We start from the raw sequence: 21,010 nt of genomic DNA on the forward strand, positions 1-21,010 counted from the left end.
AAAAAACATAATGACTTATTTGGCCCTCTAACTTTACAAAAAAGTCATTTTAGCTCTCTATTTATTCACCTCTTTTTGCCCTTAAACTTGCGTTGTTTATTAAATCACCCTAAAATAGATGGAATAGTTAACATGATTAATTTTGTTGATGTGGCATATATGTGGATTACTACATTAGTAATTAATTAATTTTAAATGTTAAAAATTTAAAAATTATTAAAATATTTAAACTTTATTAAAAATTAATTTAAAAATAATTAATTTCTAACGTAAGTACATATGAATGTTACATCAATAAAGTTAACAAACGTTAACTTTTCTATTCATTTTGAGGTGATTTGACAAATAATATAAATTTAAAAGTTAAAATAGTAGAAAAGTTGATAAAGTTGAAGAAGTAAATAAGTCATTATGTCATAAAAATTTATTATTCTTTTATCACGTCAAATCTATTTAAATTACTTGAGCAATTTAAGTATAACATGTTAAAAATCATCATTAATTTTTATTTCATCAAATATATTTATGCAATTTGTAAACGTCTATTTATTATTTGATGTACTAAATTTAAATATGGTTTATATCATATATATGTATATATATATAAATTAACATTTAACTCCTAAATTAATAGTTAGACCAATAGAATGATTTAATTAATATAATATTCGATTTTGAATTTTAATTTTCAATGATAGTTTGGTGTGGTAATTTTATTTAATAAATACTCCACACCCACGGCAGAAAATCCGGTTCATCAAAGTTCGGTCCGTCGGAGTTTGCTGCAGAAGAAAGATCCGCAGCCCATTAAGTCCCCGTTACCAAATAAGCCGCCGCAGCAAAGGTATCCTTCCCCTCCGAAACCAAACTAAACCACCGCAGATGAGAGCTACTTTCTGCATCAAAAGAAAATCTGAGTTTACAAGCATTTCTCATTATTATTTCTTCCTCTGTCTGTCATTAATTATTAATTTACCATTGTTCTTTTTGAAAAAATAATAAAATTCTTGAGTGGGAATGTAATTTCTTTTAGTATTATGATTAAAATATAGGACAATATAATTTTTCTATCTATACTTTTTTTTTTTACTTTGGTGTTTGAACTTGACAATTAAATTTATTTTGGTTTCTAAATTTAAATTTCGTCAAAATTTGATTATGTGAACAGAGTTCTTAAAACATTATTGGATTGGTTGTTTGAACTAATTGGATCAAGAATTAATTGGTATATTGATCCAAATAAAGGGATTAAAATGAAGAAATTATTCAAAGCAGGTGAAAATAAAAAATTGGTATAAAAATAGTAGTTGGACCGGTTTAATTTTTTTAATTATGAATTTTTAATTATTTATTTAATTTTAGTTGCTTTAGCAGTCGAATCGGTCAAACCAATTGAATTGAGAATCAATAGTCTGATCGGTTGAACTACCGATCCAATTATTAGAACACTATACGTGACACTCTAAGATTGTACCAAGTCATCACCTGAAAATTTATATAATTTTTTTTTTAATTTTTCAAATGATGATGTGAGACACGATTTTCACATCGTCAAACTTTTATATTTTTCATGTTTAGGGATCAAAATGAATCTAGTTGTCAAGTTCGGGTACCAAATTGTATAAAAAATACAAGTACTAAAGTGAACATAATTGTTAAGTTTAAGTATAAAAAATTATATTATACCTTAAAATAAATATACAAGTATATTATAATTAGAGGTTAACTTGAACCACATATAATTTATGTTATTTGGAACTTTTAATAATTTTTTAACATTAATATCATTATAAGTTGTTATCATATCTGCTCTTTTTGATATAATACCTAAAACTACACATAACCTCTCCTTAACCCTTAAATAGGAAGATAATACGATTCAGCGCACTTAAACTCACGTCCTCATATATTAATAACAATACCAATATCAATCAAAATAAAACTCAATCGACACATTTTTAATAGTTTTAATCATGTAGTTGTGTTGAAAATAATATAAGTATAAAAGCATGTTTTATAATCACATTTTTTAAAAATAAACCCAATTTTTTTTATAAAAACAAACAAAAATTATAAAGGTATATTCAAAACTAAAGGAAATTCCTCAACTAAATGAAGACCATAATCCTGATCAAAAGCTAACTTAGCAATATAATCAGCTTGGAGATTAATTTCACGATTAATATATTCTAGCTTCCATTGAAAATGTCCAACAGACTCTGATAGATTCAACGGTGCAAAGGAAGGTGGTTTTGAGAAATATTCCTAAATAACTCAGAATAATTTCTTAGCCTTCTATTTTAATAACTACTCCATCATACTTCGATATTGTTGATTATATTTCAAGTTCCAAAATAATTATTGAAAAACAGACTAATTAAAGTTGACATTAAAACAAAGCGACATAAACAGATAGAAAGGTAAAATATTGTTGCTTTTCTATAAATGGTTTTTTAAGTTTCAAATGGAAAAGAGGAGCATTATTTGCTTTGTTTTTGGTTTATTTTGACGTTTTGGTGCCTTTATGTGCCGGTCGTAGATGCAAGAATCCTCCAGTTTTCAGCTTTTCAAGGTTCAATTCTTTAACATTTTTTTCTTTATTCTTAATTGGACTGAGTTTTTTTTTAAATTACGATCGAGATTTTAAATTACTCTTTCAATTTTATTAAGGGTGTAATTGAGCTAAAACGAATCTGAATATTGGTAAACTTGAGTTCGCTTTGACTTAAAATTCGGAGCTCAAAATTCAGTTCAAGTTCAATTGAATATATATTTTAAGAAGCCAAAGAAAAACTCCAAAGGAAGTGGGAATGACAGACGACTCTTTTTCTATCACAAAAACTAAGACAACACATGAAGTAAAAATGTGTTAGAATGAATAATAGAATAAGAAAAACTAAAAGCAAAAGAAAACCTAATGCTAAAATCAAAGAAAATAAACTACCTAGTAAAAAAAAACCTTGAAAAAATGGAAAAAAAAAAAATTTAAATTTTTTATTTAAGGTGTTCATGATGTGCTAAAATCATGACAATTAAATTGGAGCCTCTTTATATGATAAATAAAAATTTGATTTAGAAATTTTCGACTAGAGGTGTGACTCGGCTCGAAGGCCCGCCCGAAATGTGGGAGGGTTTGGGCAAAAATATAGGCCCGAAAAATGGGCTTGGACAAAAAAGAGGCCCATTTAAAAAACGGGCCGGGCCTCGAGTAAGATATTTTTAGCCTGGGCCTAGTCCAGCCTGGCCCGAATTCACTAAATGACAAAAAATCTGTTTTTAATATTATTTTCATATTTTTTCTCCTATTTTGCTACTATTTTACTATTATGTTGCTATTATTTTGTTGTTATTGTTTGAATATTGTATAAAACTTATTTTATTGTTAATTTTTTATTATTTTAAAGACATTTGCTAATTTTTTAATTATTTTAGAGGCATTTCCTTATTAAGTTGCATCTATTTTAGTGTTATTTAAGTATACATATTTTTTAAAATTTATTTTCAATTTATTGAGAAATAATTATTTTGATGTTTTAGTATTTTGATGGTTTATATATATTTTAAAATTATATAAAAATAATATAAAAATTAATATGGGCGAGCCAGGTCGGGCTCGGGTTAACATTTTTATTCAGTCCGGGCCGGGCCTGGGCCTAGCAAACAGGCCTAAATTTTTAGTTGGCCCGGCCCATGCACACCTCTATTTTTGACACAAAATTTCACCCACAAATTATTTTTTGATTTTTCACTTGCTCAAATTTTATGATAAATGAGGTGTTAGAATTCAATGACCCGAATCCTTATTTAAATAAAATACAGTCGTAAAATAAAATAAAAGTTAAATTCATATAGAACTACACTTCTTTTATTTTATTTTAGAATAATGTTTTTTAGACCTTATTAAACTCTATCTATTTTATATTGATTAGAATAATGTGTTTCAATCTTACTAGAATATGGCTTTACAAGCCTATAAATAGACATAGTCTATTTCTCTTGTAATTATTCGAATTCGACATAGTGAATTTTCTTCTCCTCTGGCCGTGGTTTTTTTCCGAAAAGGTTTCCACGTAAAAATCTGTGTGTTCTTTATTTTATTTTTTATTTTTATTTTATTTTCACAAATTGGTATCAGAGCTTCCTGGTAGTTCATCTCGATTACGGTAATGACATCTTTGAAGTATGAAATTCTGCTGTTGGATCGCAACACTAGATTCACGTTGTGGCAGATTAAGATGCAAGTAGTTCTTGCGCAGATGGATCTGGAGGATGCCCTTAGGGATAGATAAGATGCCTTCGACATTAACAGATGAAGAGAAGAAGCGTAAGGATCAAAAGGCGTTAACACAATTACATCTGCATTTGTCCAACGAAATTTTGCAGGATATGATGAAGGAGAAGACCGCTGCTGCATTATGGAAGCGGCTGGAACAAATATGTATGTCGAAAACTCTAACAAGCAAGTTGCATATGAAGCAACGTCTTTATGCTCATCATTTGGAGGAAGGTGCATCTGTACACAAAAACTTAACAATGTTTAAAGAAATTCTCTCAAACTTAGAGGCCATGGAGGTTCAGTATGATAAGGAAGATCTAAGGTTGATTCTACTTTGTTCATTGCCCCGTCTTATCCAACCTTTAGAGACACGATTTTATATAGCCGCGAGTCTCTCACAGTTGATGAGGTTTATAATTCTTTGACCTCGTATGATAAAATGAATCATCTTGTGGTTAAATCCGACTCTCAGGGAGAGGGTCTTATTGTTCGCGGGAGATAAGATCGGAATACTGATGATAATCGTGGAAGGACACAGGAACAAAATTCTCGCGGTAAATCTAAGGGTAGATCGAAGTCTTCAAATAGAGGTAAAACTTGTAACTTCTGCAAGAAGAAAGAGCATATTAAATCTGAGTACTATAAGCTACAAAACAAGATTAAAAGGGAGGCTGCGAATCAAAATGGAAAATAACCAGAAAATTCTAGTGAAGCTGATGTTGTAGAAGACTACAGCGATGGTGAACTTGTAGTCGCTTTTGTCAACAATTCTAAAGTGAGCGAGGAGTAGATACTTGATTCAAGCTGCACTTTCCACATGAGTCCCAATCGGGAGTGGTTTACAACTTACAAAACGGTGTTTGAAGGTGTTGTTTTGATGGGAAATAATGCTTCATGTAGAATCTCAAGTGTTGGAACAATTAAAGTTAAGATGTTTGATGGAGCTGTCAGAACACTTAGTGACGTACGAAATGTTCCAGAATTGAAGAGAAATTTAATTTCGTTGAGTACTCTTGATTCAAAAGGGTACAGATACACAGCTGAAAGTGGAGTTTTAAAGATTTCCAAAGGTTTCCTTATTGTGATGAAAGGGCAGAGAAAGATTACCAAGTTATATGTTTTGCAGGGTTCTACTGTTACTGGTGATGCAGCTGTCGCTTCCTCTTCCTTGTTAGATGATGATATTACTAAACTTTGGCATATGCTCCTAGAGCATATGAATGAGAATGGCATGGCAAAGTTGAGCAAAAGAGGACTTTTTGATGGGTAAGGAATTTGCAAACTGAAGTTCTGTGAGTACTGTGTTTTTAGGAAGCAAAAGAGAGTGCGATTCACCAGAGGAATCCATAACACGAATGGAACGTTGGCCATCTAGAGTGCCTTCGAGAGGTGGAGCTAATTATATGTTAACTTTTATTGATGATTTTTCCAGAAAAGTTTGGGCGTTCTTCCTGAAGCAGAAAAGTGATGTGTTTTCCGCATTTAAGTCTTGGAAAATTATGATTGAAAAACAGACGGGAAAACAAATAAAACGCCTCCGCACAGACAATAGCTTAGAGTTCTGTTCTGATGAGTTTAATAGACTGTGCAAGTTAGAAAAAATCGTGAGACACTTGACAGTTCGTCATACTCCACAGCGAAACGGCGTTGCAAAACGAATGAACAGAACGATCATGGAGAAGGTTCGATGTATATTGTTAAATGCTAACTTACCAAAGTCGTTTTGGGCAGAAGTAGCCTCTACTGCATGTTTTTTGATCAATCGATCTCCATCCGTTGCTATTGAGAAAAAGACTCCACAAGAGGTATAGTCTGGTAATCCTGCTAATTATTCTGACTTAAAGATCTTTGGGTGTCCTGCGTATGCTCATGTTGATACTGGAAAATTAGAACCGAGATCTATTAAATGTGTTTTTCTTGATTATAAAGTCTGTGTAAAACGGTATAAGTTATGGTGTCCTGAAAATAGAAAAGTTTTGCTTCGCAGAGATGTCGTTTTTGATGAAACTGCTATGCTACCTAAATTATCTCTTAAAGAATCTTCCAACAAAGAAAATCAAAAGCAGATGAAGCATCAGATTACAATAGAGTCAACTCTTCAAACCAGTATAAAAATTATGAATAGAGCTGCTTCTTCACCAAAATACTCTATTACCAAAAATAGAACTAGAAGAGTAATTAAACCTCCAAAGAAGTATGCCGAGGCTGATCTAGTTGCTTATGCTTTAAATGTGGCTGAAGATATAGATGCAAACTGAGAGCCATCTAATTATTTTGAGGCAATTAGCCGTGACGACTTAGAAAAATGGATGTTTGCTATGTAAGAGGAGATGGAATCACTTCATAAAAACAGAATATGGGATCTTGTGAAACTTTCTAAAGGTAAAAGGTTGTTCGTTGTAAATGGGTATTTAAAAAGAAAGAAGATACTCTGGGAGTTGAAGAACCCAGATATAAAGCAAGGCTTGTTGTAAAGGGTTATAGTCAAATTCCAGGAGTGGACTTCACAGATGTATTATCCCCAGTTGTGAAGCAGAGTTCGATTCGAGTTTTGCTTGGTATTGTGGCCATGCATGATTTGGAGCTTCAACTGTTAGATGTAAAAACTGTATTTTTGCATAGAGAACTTGAGAAGGACATTTACATGCAACAACCATAGGGTTTATAATCTTAGAAAAAAAGGACTATGTTTGCTTGCTGAAAATGTCCCTTTATGGTTTGAAACAGTCACCAAGACAGTGGTATAAGAGGTTTGATTCCTTTATGACTTCTCATGATTTCAAAAGAAGTAGTTTTGACAGTTGTGTTTACTTTAAGAAAAATAGTGATGGTTCTTTCATGTATCTACTTATTTATGTTGATGACATGTTGATAGCAGCAAAAGATAAAGGAGAGATAAGAAAGGTCAAAGCCCACCTAAATGAAGAATTCGAGATGAAAGATTTGGGACCAGCAAAGAAGATACTTGGTATGGAGATTCTCAAAGATAGAAAAGCAAGTAAATTGTACCTAAGTTAGAAGGGGTACATTGAGAAAGTTCTTTGCAGTTCAATATGCAGAGTGCTAAGCTTGTTAGTACTCCTTTAGCGGCCCATTTCAAACTTTCATCGGCTTTGTCTCCACAATCAGATGATGAGATTGAGTACATGTCACATCTTCCATACTCTAGTGTAGTGGGATCTCTCATGTATGCTATGGTTTTTTCATGTCCAAATTTATCATATGCAATCAGTGCAGTTAGCAGATACATGGCGAATCTTGGTAAAGAACACTAGGAAGTAGTTCAGTGGATTTTAAGATACTTACGAGGTACTACTAATGTCTGCTTACAGTTTGGAAGAACTAGAGATGGAGTCATTAGGTATGTTGATGCTGATTTTGCTGGAGACCTTGATAGAAGAAGATCTCTCACAGGTTATGTCTTTACAATCGGAGGTTGTGCAATCAGTTGGAAAGCCACTTTGCAAACTACAGTCACTTTGTTTACCACTTAAGCTGAGTACATGGCGATTACTGAAGCTTGTAAAGAAGCTATTTGGTTGAAGGGACTCTTTAGTGAACTTAATGAAGACCTTCAAATCAGTACAGTATTTTGTGACAGTTAGAGTGCAATCTTCCTTACAAAAGATCAAATGTTTCATGAAAGAACAAAACACATTGATGTTCGGTATTATTTTGTTCGTGATATTATTGCTCGTGGTGATATTATTGTGAGCAAAATTAGTACTCATAAAAATCTTGCAGATATGATGACTAAGTCACTTCCTATAACCAAGTTTGAGCATTGCTTAGACTTGGTTGGTGTTCATTGTTGAAATTAAACCCTTAAGGATTTTATGGAAGAGGTGGAGAACTTATTCGTTGAGGGTTCGCGATGAAGAACCTGTTCATTGAGAATTCGTGTTAAGGTGGAGATTATTAGAATTAAATGACCCGAATCCTTATTTAAATAAAATACAGTGGTAATATAAAATAACAGTTAAATTCATATAGAACTACACTTCCTTTATTTTATTTTAGAATAAGATTTTTTAAACCTTATTAAGCTCCATCTATTTTATATTGATTAGAATAAGGTGTTTCAATCTTACTAGAATATGGCTTTACAAGCCTATAAATAGACATAGTCTATTCCTCTTGTAATTATTCGAATTTGACATAGTGAATTTCCTTCTCCTCTGGCTGTGGTTTTTTCTCGAAAGGGTTTCCACGTAAAAATCTGTGTGTTCTTTATTTTATTTTCACAGGAGGGATGGAAGAAGATGATCGTATTCAAAATAAGAAATTTAAAAATAAATAATAAATATTCAAAATAATAACTAAATAAAGAAAAGATAAAATAAAGAGTAGAGGATGGATTGAATAAACCAATTGATATGATAGATAGATAAGTGTCCAATTAAACCCTTTGAGATATAAACCCCAACAAACTCAATTAATGACTATAATCAATCCTCTAAGAAATAATCTTTAGGAAATAGAAGGATAAAGAATGAATTCCTAGTACTCCTCTAAGAAATTCAAGAATAAAATTGCTTCTAAAAATCACAAGAAAATCATTTTGCACAAAAGAAACTAACTATCATAGTTGAAAATTTCATTAATGAAAAACAATTGTGTCTCTAAACAATGAAGATGCCTTTATATAGGCTAGCTAAGTACATTCAAATTAAACTATCAAGTATATTTAAACTCTAATTGATCTAAATAAGAAGTAATTTTAAACTAAAAATATCTAAAATTTGGAATAAATAAATGATAAAATAATAAACATAACAAATACGATATTTGATCATATATAGTAAAAATTAAGCCTAAAAATTGAACTCAATATGATTTAAACTCGAATTAAAAGCCCGAGATTCGTGATTTTCATAATAATCCAATCTAGAAATTTTGCTCACGCAGTCTTCACTAAAATGGTCATGACTTGAGCTCCTGAACTCGAAATTGAGTGATTCAAAGTGTGTTTTGAAGCTAAAAGATATATATTCAAATGATATGATACATCTCAATATAGAAATGCCCGGATCCTATCCAAAAAGTCGTCGCAAGTTGATTGATTTTTTAAACTTGAAATTGGCAACTTCGGTGAATGAAATTAAATAAATTTCACCGCATCTGTGCATGTATCAACTCGAGTTGCTTGAGCTTAGCTCGGTTCGATAGTTACGTAATTGACTTCAACTTTTTTTGAGTCAAACTCAATTAATTTGCTAATACCGGTGTCTCATTTACATTCCTAGTGTAATCGAGCCGAGCCTAAATACCGGTAAGCTCAAGCTTGACACAAATTTTGGAGCTTGATATTCAACTCAAACTCAATTAAACATATAATTTTGAGCTCATATGTATTCAAGCTTAAACTTAACTTGATAATTAAGCTTAGGATTAATAATAAATATTAAGAGCAATAACATGATTTAATAATATAAAAATATGTAAAATATATATTAAAAATGAAAAGCTTGATAAAGCTTGGGAGCCTTTCGAGTAAAGTATTATTAAGCTTGAATTTGATTTGATCAATAGCTTGAGATACTTGAGCTCAGTTCAATAATTACCAAATTGAATTCAAATTTTTTTCGAGTCAAATTCAAGTAATTTGCGAGGTTCAATTGCTTATTTACACCCCTAATTTGTATTGTATCAATTAGAGTTTTTTTTTAGCATAACATAAAGAATGTTTAAAACATGTGGATAAAATTACAATCAAATTTGTATTAACTGCAAGCATAATTTAAATTGGACATATTAGAAAAAACAAACCTTGTCAATAAAAATTATGAGAAATTTTTTAATATAAGAATATTTAAATTATTCGTTTAATAAATACACATATTAATAATTTGATCATGCGATTTAATTATACTTTTCATTAGATTTAGAGGAGATCAAAACAGTTAAAATCCGGACCATTGTTTTCAAGTGTATTTATAACAAGAAGTAAACTTGAATCATATAAAATGCTCCTTTTAGGCATGTGATATTACAATTTATTTTAGATTATCATAATAAATTAAATTAAAGAAAATAAATGTATTAACTCTATGTTATATTTGTTGAATAAAGAGTTGGAAAAGAAAAGGAAATAAGAACACTAAAAATCTGGATCAATTGAGCGCAAGGTTAAGGTCTTAACAATTTCTAGTTTCATTTTTAAAATTATATATGTTTTCTGAATTTAGATTTATTATAGTTTAAATTATTAGTAAATTTTATCTAAATTTATTTTAATTATATTCGTTACTATTTCGATTATTAAATTAATTGTGTTTTATAATGTTTTTTTAATTATATTTATTTAGATATATTAATTGTAATTATAATTTTACTTACTTTGTTTCAAAAATCTGTTTAAGCACAAAAATATATAAATATATTCAAAACTCAAAACAATCACTTTTAAGAAACAATAAGGTTAACACTCACCTTTTTCTCCCTCCCACCAACTTTTTCTTTTCTTTTTTTTCTCTTCACTTTACATGTCTCCACTATTTTTAGATCTATTTTATAGGTATCTTTGTTATTTTCACAAGTTGTGATGGACAGATTACTGTATCTGTCTTTTGCTAAAATTTCACCGATCACCAATAGTTATTCTTGAAAAGTGGATGGCTCTTCTTCAGCTTCTTAATTTGTTTTTGTTTTGAGAATATTTCAGAATAATAAATAATTTCACTAGTCGATTTGGACCCGTGTTGTCTTAAGTTTTATATTTTTTTATTTGTTTTTTCATTGTTTAATAAGTCTTCAATTTTAGAAGTTTTTGCCTGTTCTTGTAGCACATTTTTTAGTTTTGTTTATGCATGTAATCTTAGTTTTACAAGTGATTTCTGGGATGATTTTGTTGTCGTCCTCTTTAGTTTGGTGAATGCTCGATTCTTTTGTCGATTTTTGCTCACTGCTTTGGACCATTCGGGGTTGATTTTCTTATTGTATTAAGTACTTGCAATCACTCTAGATATGTCATGCTTGAGTTGTGATAAAGCCAATTGTCAATGTGTCATAATATTCTATTGATGTTGAGGTTAAAGTTTTTGCTATATTAATGGAGTTTGTCCTTCATCATCTATGATGAATATTTGCTATTTTTTTTCATGAATTGTATGATTCCATTCTTTTAATGAATTAATGAAATTATCTTTAGAACAACAAGTTACAATAAATTTTAAATTTTAAATTTTAATATCTGCAACTTTTATTTTACCCTCAAATTATGATTTGCATTATCAAAAGAAATTGGCCCCTAACAATGTGGTCAAGGGTTTGATCTCAATTAATGGGAATAGAGCGTATTTTCGTGACTAGCCATTTATTTTTTCGAAAAATTATTACGACGAAAAGATTAATCACTATTACTAATGGAATAACAAAGATTCTCGAGTTGCCTAATATTTTTACTAAACGAGTTGCCTAATATTTTTACTAAAACACCTTGTTATAATGGATTGAAGTGAAATTCACACCGTACATTAATTTAAAAACTTTATCATTTAAGTCACGCCCCACATTGAAAAAATTGAAAATTAAGTTTAATCGAAATGTTTGATTTGATTTATACATTATTTATTTAATTTATTTTGATTTTCGATTTTATAAACTAAAAATTGACAATTATGTTGACTGTCATAAAATAATTTATATTTGGTTGTTGAAGTGTCTAAATCATTATTGTATGTATAAGTTTTTAAACACCAAGGACCACCTCATTCATATTTATTGAGCCCTTGGAATGTGTATTTTCCGGGAAACTGAAAATGTTTTGGATTAGAGTATCATTCATGGGGCTATTATTTCTATATTTTTATGTTTGTTTATGAAGATTAATTATTTTAATATTTCTGATTGATTATTTTTAATTATCGTTTTCAAGGCTCAAAATTGAATTATTATTTTAAAATATAACAGTTTTCAATGCTTGTTACAGGAATTCTTTTAAGAGTAGAGATTATTTATATAATGAAATTTAAACTTAAAATTTATTAATAATTATAAATCAAAGTACATAATTTTAATTGTGTGTTTTGAATAATTATGATAAAGAGTGAAATAATTTTGTAAAAGTCAAAAACTTTTATTTGACAACTAAGGGGAGGAGAAAAATCTTGGTTTTATCGTTGTTGTGCTACCAAGAAACATGTTATTATGACTTTTGATCATTAATACAATTTCGTGTAAATATGAGATTGGATTCGATGTCATCAATGTTTCTTTTAAACAGTAAATCCGAAACACCTATCATAATTATTTCTATCATTTTGTTGTATTAAAATAATTGATTTCACCAAAAAAAAAATACAAACTCGATTAAATCCATCCATCCAATCCGTTTAGTTAATTTTGGTTTGGACTGTTTTTTAAGTTATGATTTTAGTTTTGTTGGTAATTTTAATCAGTGATCAATTTTTGAATTTTCAAGTTCACTCCATCAAAATTAAAAAAAATTAATTTAATGTTCTCATTATTTGAAATATATTTATAATTTTTAAAAGATAAATTTTTATTTTTAAGCTCAATTAACTAAAGTTAGTTAATCAACAGACTTAAAGTTAGTTTGGTTATGTTGATTTTTGAGTTTTAATTCAATCAGGTCAATTCTTATATATTATGATTAGTTAAGTGGACTTTATTAAAGAAAAAATATATACTTGAAAAGCCGAATGCTCTCCCTACTATCACAAACTATATTACCATTTCTAAAAATAAAAATTACAACCGATGGTGTCCACCATGATCGCCGATGATCCCCAAGGATGACCCAAGTTTCAACTCAGAGTCAATACATATCTACTTGTCGGATTCCAAAATAATCAGTTCTCATTGATTATCGTATAATAACTTCAAAGCAAGCCGTAAAGCATAGGCTTGAGTCGGCAATACTAAAGAGGAAGCGCATTGGTTCCAACAATTACACTTCCAGAATATTTTGGCTTTCGAGAAAGAAGAGTCGCAATTAATCTTTAGTATGCCTTCGGAAGGAAAGACCCAAACCGAGTCTCGAGAGGATCCAACCGGAGTCAAAGGTTAGATTTACCTAGAAAAATGATGAACAATTTGACTAAAAGGGAAGAAATAAAGGTTTCTTTTGAACTTTTATTTTTATGTTTCAGCTTTTTGGTTGTTGGCTGTTGGTTAGGTGTAAAACCTCCAGCAGTCATGGAGCAATTTAATCAACATTTCACTATTTAGTACTTACCCATAAAAAGTGCAAGTCTTATTATTAATTAATTATTTGGAATATTAATAGGTTAAATTGTGGTTTGGTCCTTTCACTATGTTCAAAATTAAATTTAGTCTTAACCTTTTAATTTTAAGTAATTCGATCATCTAATTTTATAATTTCATTTGCTAATTGAAATAGTTAAGACTGCCGAATTATTCCCATTAAAATACTAAGATGGATTTTTTTCTTAAAAATACTGCTTCCAACTCATCCTATCGGGTTCTTTTTTGGGAAGAAAAAATCGTATTGATATTTTAATTAGAATAATTAATGGTGTTAATTATTTGCATTAATTGATAATTGATAATATTATAATAGTAGAGGATCAAGTTACAAGTGCATGGAATAAATCCAACTTTTAAACGTATTAGAAGGATTGAAAAGTGAATTGACCAATATTAATATACAAATTCGCGTGGGAGGTATTTGATTTTTACTAGGGGCGGCAGCGGTAGACAGGTTTGGACCCAGAAATGGATAATTCTTACTTTAGCTTCTTTAAAAATTACAAAATTTTAAATTAATCTAATGGTAAAATAACATTTTAGCCCATCCTAAAATTTAAAATTTAATTCTTGTCCCTTCAAAAATAGAAGTGTATAGTTCAATCCCGCGAGAAATTGTGAAACTTTACATTAATACAATGAGCAAATTACCGCTTTTTATAAAAATGACTCGAAACTTTTGATTATTTACAAAAATGTCTCATTTTGAAAATTATGTACATAAATGGCCTCTTTAAAAAATATTTTTTTTGTGCCGCCATTACCATTGACGGTATCAGACTGAAGTATAATTATATAAAACGTTTAGAGACTTGATAAAGCAATTATCTTTTTTAAATTGGATTAAAAAAGCGATGACACCAATCCAGTAAACTTTTGATCTATTTGCATGTTAGAATTGTTCCATTCTGAAATTAAATTTAAATAGCCCTTAAAAATATAAGAATAACAAAAATAAACCCTTTTAAATTTTATTATTATTTTAAAAACAATAAACTTAAAAACTATATAAAATTCTTATTTAAATTACCCAAATATATCCAAAAATTTTCCTCAAGTTTTATATAAGAATTTTTACTTGAGAAAAATTCTTAAGGGATATATTTGGGTAATTTAAATAAGGATTTTATATAGTTTTTAAGTTTATTATTTTAAAAATAATAATAATTGAAAAGAGTTTTTTTTATATTTTAACGGTTATTTAAATTTAATTTTAAAAGGGTATAAAAATATTTAATTGGTGTGGTCACGTCACCCATTTTCATCCTATCTAAAAGGGTAATTACTTCATCAGGTCCTTGAATGTTTTATATAATTATACTTCATTATGATGCTACTAATAGCAATAAGACACCCAAACAATTATTCTTTTAAAAAAATTGGAGGTGGTAACGCCATTTACTATTCAAAATAGGTTATTTACGTACATAATTATTAAAATGAGTCATTTTTATAAATAATTAAAAATTTTAGGTATTTTATAATTAAAAAAAAGCCGAAAATTGCAATTGAACTCTCTCTAGAATTTTATAATTCAAATCCAGGCAGGGAAAAAAATTATGGTTTGTTGCTGTATCATATATATTTACTTAAATTTTAGTTACAGTGAAGGTGGTTGAAAGTTAAAAGAAATTGTTGAATTAAAAGTTTGATTTAAGTAATAAAATTCAAAAACAATATTTAAATGTTAGGTAAAATATGTACAATCTCATCCACTCCCTGCTATATTTTAAAGCCAAAAACCTTTCTCCACCTCAACTCAAAGTGGCATAAGAATAATATATTAATAATAATAAAAACTATATATTATTTGAAACATATCTTTGCCTTTACCTTTTAGTTTCCTTTATCTAAATTAGATATGGGGTAGTTGCATGAAGATTTTTTTTTTTTGTTTCAGGTTTAGATTTTTATACAAATTAAGCAAATAAAATTAAATCAATTTACAAACATCATTTTCACACTCGCAACACATACAACGAGGGACCAACAAAAAGGATGGACCTATTTTATTTGTTTCCCATTTTGCCCTTCTTATTTTTATTTATTTATTGTGTATTTTAATTTTTTTTAAATTTATAAGGAATTATCTTTCAATACGATTATATATTGTAATTTCTTTTAATATTTTTAAATTATTTTAATATTTATGCTTAGAGATTATGATTGTTCTTTTAATAATATTATTTTTAAAGTTAAATCTTGATTTTTTTAGAATGTAATGTGTCTTACTATTACTACACCTAACCGTTATTAAATTACATTTTTATTAAATCTATTGTTTATAGATATTAATTAATTGAGCTTTAATAAAATTGTTAGGCATTAGACTAAAATTAATTAATAATATATTAATATTCATTGAATAGTAATTGGGAATTTTCGTACTATATTGTTTTTACCAAGGGTAAAAAGTTGGATAATTTTTAGTATTAGATTCTAAGACATTTGGACCAAAAAAAAAAAAAGAATAGCTTTCCCTTTTAGAGAACTAATTTAGGAATGACAAATTTAAATATTTGTAAATATTTGATTTATTTTTTATGGTTTGAAATACTATTTGAACTTATATTTTAATTTTAATATTTGCGGTTTCAAATAAACGTTAAATTTCATTATCTAAATCCTATAATTTATTTAAAAAGCGAATATTTAAATCTATTGATTACAAAAAGCATATAATTTAGATATATTAAAAAATTAGTGGATTTGAATTTAAATTTTTTAGGAATTTTGATATCTAAAAGCAATAAAAATTTTAAAATTAAGCCTGGATATTAGATAAATAATAATATATAATTTAAATTTGATTAATAAATACTTAAATAAATGGGGAATTCAGATATTTAGGTAAATATAGAATATTGGAAGGTAATTGTTAAATATTTAAATATTAGACAAACCTATCCAACACGCCCAAGTAATACTAATATCATTGCACTTTTTTAATATTTTATTATTTAATTTTCTCTCTCTTTGCACTTTTTTATCAGCTTATGTCATCGCATTTCCTTTGTCCACCCACCGATTTCTATCTCTTCACTTGCATAAACTCTGAGGAAAAAGAAGAAAAATAGAGCAAGAGGAAGATTTTTTTTTCAAGAAATTTTCTATTTCAATATTAAAGCTTTCCATCGATCTTGTCGTCTTTTTATTTTATTAAGGTAAATTTCTTACTCTTCTGTTATTTTAATTCTTAATTTGATTTCCCTTTCTGGGTTTTTTTTCCTTCTTCTTTGACTTAATTTTATTTTGGGTTTTGGTTTTACTTTCGTTTTAGTATTTCTGGGTTTAGGGTTTGTTTACTGATCCTCTGTTTTTTTTTATTTGGCTTTCTGATTTTGTTTGATTAAAAAGTTTAATTCTTTGGATTAATGTTTGATTTCTGGTAAAATTTTGTACTATTTTTTATTTATATTTGATTGTTTTATTTTATATGTTCTTAAATGGAATTGATTTTGCTTATAATTCTATTCATGGAATGCTTAAATCCATGCCTTTTGCCTTCTATTAAAAGAAAAAAAAATGTTCTTTTTCTTCTTCCAATTTTTTCCTTTATTTTATTTTGACTGTTTTAGTCTTTACCCTAAAGTTATATGAGCTATTTTTTTGAGAGTACGTGTGCTTTTGCATATTTACTTTACATTAATTTCATGTTTTTTGTGTTGCTAAAAACTGTTTACTTTGTGGATGTTTATATTAAGAAATTGAAACTTTACCTTAAAAGTGTTAATCATATGAACTCTTTCATCATTGTTGAATTTGACTTTGTGCTGTATCATTGTTGTATGATCAAGTTTGAAGTAAATTAAATTACCCCATGTTGTCAATTTAGTCATATTTTCTTAATGATTAGCTTGGTAAAAGTACCATACAGGCCGGATTGTATTTTGCCTCTCTACTAAAAAAAAAAAAAAAAGGTAAATTAGTCCTTGTAGGTTAGATCAAGGAGCAAATAGATGGAGTTTTTAACAGAAAGAACCGGTTTGCTCTTTGATTCAACTTACAATGACTAATTTGTTAATTTTTTGAGTAGAGGGGGCACAATGCAATCTAACTCCTAGTGTAAAGGCTTCCATGGTACTTTTACCACATCAAAGATGAACTTAATACCTTTTTGTCCCCTCTATGTAACAGCTGTCGAAGTAGCAGAGTGGGGGGATCATCGAAGAAGCTACTTGTTTCTGTTTATATATAGTTTGCTTATAAGATTGTAACCTTGGAGAAAAGCTTTAGCCTTTAGGATTTGGTTAGTAGTAGTGTGATTGAAAACATGGGTTATAATTGTGATTTCTGCGGAGATCAAAGGCCTGTAGTATATTGCCGGTCTGATGCTGCCTGTTTATGTTTATCATGCGATAGAAATGTCCATTCTGCTAATGCACTATCGAAACGCCATTCGAGAACATTGTTATGTGAAAGATGCAATTCGCAACCTGCTTTTGTTAGATGTGTTGAGGAAAGGGTTTCCCTCTGTCAGAACTGTGATTGGATGGGACATGGTACTTCTACCTCGAACTCAAGACATAAGAGGCAAGCGATCAATTGTTACTCCGGTTGTCCATCATCCGCGGAACTTTCTTCCATATGGCCATTTTTTCAACAACCTCCTTCAGCTGGTGAATCTAGCTGTGAGCGGGAATTAGGTCTAATGAGCATCAATGAGAACATTGCGAGTACTTCATGGGGCCCTACGGAGAACAACATTAGCCAAGATAATACTGGTATAGCTATAACTAATGATACTTGCAATTCGGATAAGGAAAGTGGCATGGGCGAGTCTTCTGGACGACTTTTGGATCAGCCATCTGGATCCAAAGACACATCATTGCCCAAGGTAAATGAAGAATTTGGAATATTTATCTCTAAATAATTTGGATAAACTGTTCTTGAGGGGTGAATGTACATAAGAGGTCCCTCTATTATAGGGATCTGATCAAATAAGTCCCTTTACTATTAAAAAGAATCAAATAAGGCCAAACTGGAATAGAATTAACATTTACGGTTTAAAAACTATCATTTACTGTTCAACAAAGTTAATATCTTGAAAGTTTTTAGGGTTTTGTAAATGAAATCTTTTGTTTGGAATTGAACTGCTATTCAGAAAAATAATTTTCAAAACATTTTTTATATAGTAAATGTTAATTCTAGTACAATTTGGAATTATTTGATTCTTTTTAATAGTATAGGGGCTAAATTGATCCATTTAATAATAGGACTAATTTGATCTGGTGCCTATAATATAGAGACCTCCCAAGTACTTTAGCCATTCTTGAGGTACTTTCAGGCCTGTGTTAACCTGAGACAGTGTATATGTATTTGCAAATATACTCTTCAATATTCCCTTAATGCTTGATGCTTCAAAGCATATCAACAGCGAGTGTTCAGTGATAACTGCTCTTTCTGGCTGGAAAACCAACTTATAGTTATAGTAACAACATTCTTTTTGGTTTAGTTCCTTCTGCAGAAGAACAACTATATACCAACTTATGCCCCTTATTTTTCTTTATTACATTTTACGATAGTTTTCTGTTCCGAAACATCTTTCTACTTGAACTTGATTCGGTTTTTGCATAAAAGTAGAAGTTGGTTGAGATTATTGATGAAAGATAGTGATATTTGACTTTAATTATAAGAATAATGATTAAAATAACCTTCTGTTATCAATAGCTTTAGCTTTGGGTGGTTTTAACTAAGTTCACCTATTGAAATTTCTTCATGTTTCCTTAAATTATTAGCGGAGGTAATATGTTCCTTTTTTGCAAACCTTCGCTAATTTTTACTTTATTAATGTGCAGTTATGTTGCCCTCAAACAAAGTATCCTGGACTTTCTGAGGATGATCTCTACGATGACTTCAACATGGATGAAGTTGATTTGAATCTCGAAAAGTACGAAGAACTCTTTGGGATGACACTCAATCATTCGGAAGAACTTCTTGAGAATGGTGGAATTGCTAGCTTATTTGGGACAAAAGACATGCCTGCTGCTGATTCAGACTGTCAAGTAGCAGCAGCTGCTGAGGTTCGGTTTTTCGTTTTTGTTGCACTTCAATAGTGTTCATAACCTTAATTTGCATGTGCTGGGTCTTCATTTTGTATGTTGACTTGCAAATTTTTTTACGGTTGAGTCTAAATATTGTCGTACAGGGCTCATCTGTTGGACTGGTCAATGCAATCCAGCCAGCATGCAGCAATGCGGCATCTGCCGATTCCATGATGAGCAATAAAACCGATTCAATCCTATATTTTACTGCCAGGCGGCCCCATCCCGGAGAGAGTAGTGCAGGAGATTACCAAGATTGCGGGGCGTCGTCAATGCTTCTCATGGGAGAACCTCCTTGGTGTCCTCCATGTACTGAGACCTCCTTCACGTCAGCAACTAGAACTGATGCTGTCATGCGATACAAGGAAAAGAAGAAGACACGAATGTAAGTATATCCATTAATTCGCAATCTTAGTGTTTCTTGCGATACAAGGAAAATATATGTATTCATACAAGGAATTTGTAGGTTTGAGAAGCGAGTGAGATACGCTTCTCGCAAAGCAAGGGCTGATGTGAGGAAGCGCGTGAAAGGACGGTTTGTCAAAGCCGGTGATGCCTATGATTATGATCCATTGAGTCCAACCAGAAGCTTTTGAGAGTACAAATCTTTTTAAACCTTGGTTATTATTACCTAAAAACCGAGGCCTGCTTTACGATAAAACATTGATGGAGCCCCAACATTAGTTGGCAAGATCCGGCTGAACCACGTTGGCTGCCATGTTAGCTTTTGAGCAAGTTCCACCTGCTCAAATTCTTATTGTACTATGAAAAGGAGAATGCTTATGGATCCTCCAAAAAGCCATATTTATGCTCAATGTTCGTTATGTCTACACTTATATGCACTTCTATAGAAGCTGCTATTGTCATAACATGCTACAAAGCTCGACTTATGATGTCGATAAGTCGAGCCGCATGCAAAAGCATGCAGCTCTAATTTTGTTCTTCCTTTTCTGTCCATTGACATACATACATATATATATAGCATAGTTGTCTGTATGTGCAGTTTTAGAGGATTTTAATGGCTACTCTTTAAGTAAACAGTTGGCTAGTTCAGACAAAAAACATGCAGTTGTAATATTCTTATCTTATTGTGTACGTGTACAGCACAGGGTTATATTCATATATATGCATTTGGGATGAAATTTATGTGTAATTTAATGCAACTTACACACACACACAAATACACATTATCTGCTATTCTTTTATCCCATGCTTATCTCTTTGAGGTGTAGCAGTTGAAAAGATAAGTTTCACGTGTTGAAATTTGTGGTTTGGGACGATATTACAAAATAAGGACATTGCAGATAAATATACATGTATTTTAGGGTCCTCTCCTTTCACTTTTTGTATTAATTTTCAGTAAAGTATTTTGGAGGTGTTGTATTAGAATTATATTTTATTATCCTTACTCAAAAATAGATAAATTATTTCCTGTACATTAGTTTAAAAATATATTAAT

At 29.9% G+C, this 21,010-nt stretch overlaps 1 protein-coding gene across 1 annotated transcript; it reads left to right on the forward strand.

The window, feature by feature from the left end:
- Positions 1-16,420: 16,420 nt before the first annotated feature.
- Positions 16,421-20,693, forward strand: LOC108486439 (zinc finger protein CONSTANS-LIKE 9). The gene is made up of 5 exons (XM_017790532.2): positions 16,421-16,671; positions 17,645-18,344; positions 19,306-19,530; positions 19,656-19,936; positions 20,018-20,693. The coding sequence occupies exons 2-5, from the start codon at positions 17,781-17,783 to the stop codon at positions 20,145-20,147; spliced, it is 1,200 nt and encodes a 399-aa protein (XP_017646021.1). The 5' UTR covers positions 16,421-16,671; positions 17,645-17,780; the 3' UTR covers positions 20,148-20,693.
- The last annotated feature ends 317 nt before the right edge of the window (positions 20,694-21,010 follow it).

The sequence above is a fragment of the Gossypium arboreum genome, chromosome 7, assembly GCF_025698485.1.
Source record: "Gossypium arboreum isolate Shixiya-1 chromosome 7, ASM2569848v2, whole genome shotgun sequence".
NCBI lineage: Eukaryota > Viridiplantae > Streptophyta > Magnoliopsida > Malvales > Malvaceae > Gossypium > Gossypium arboreum.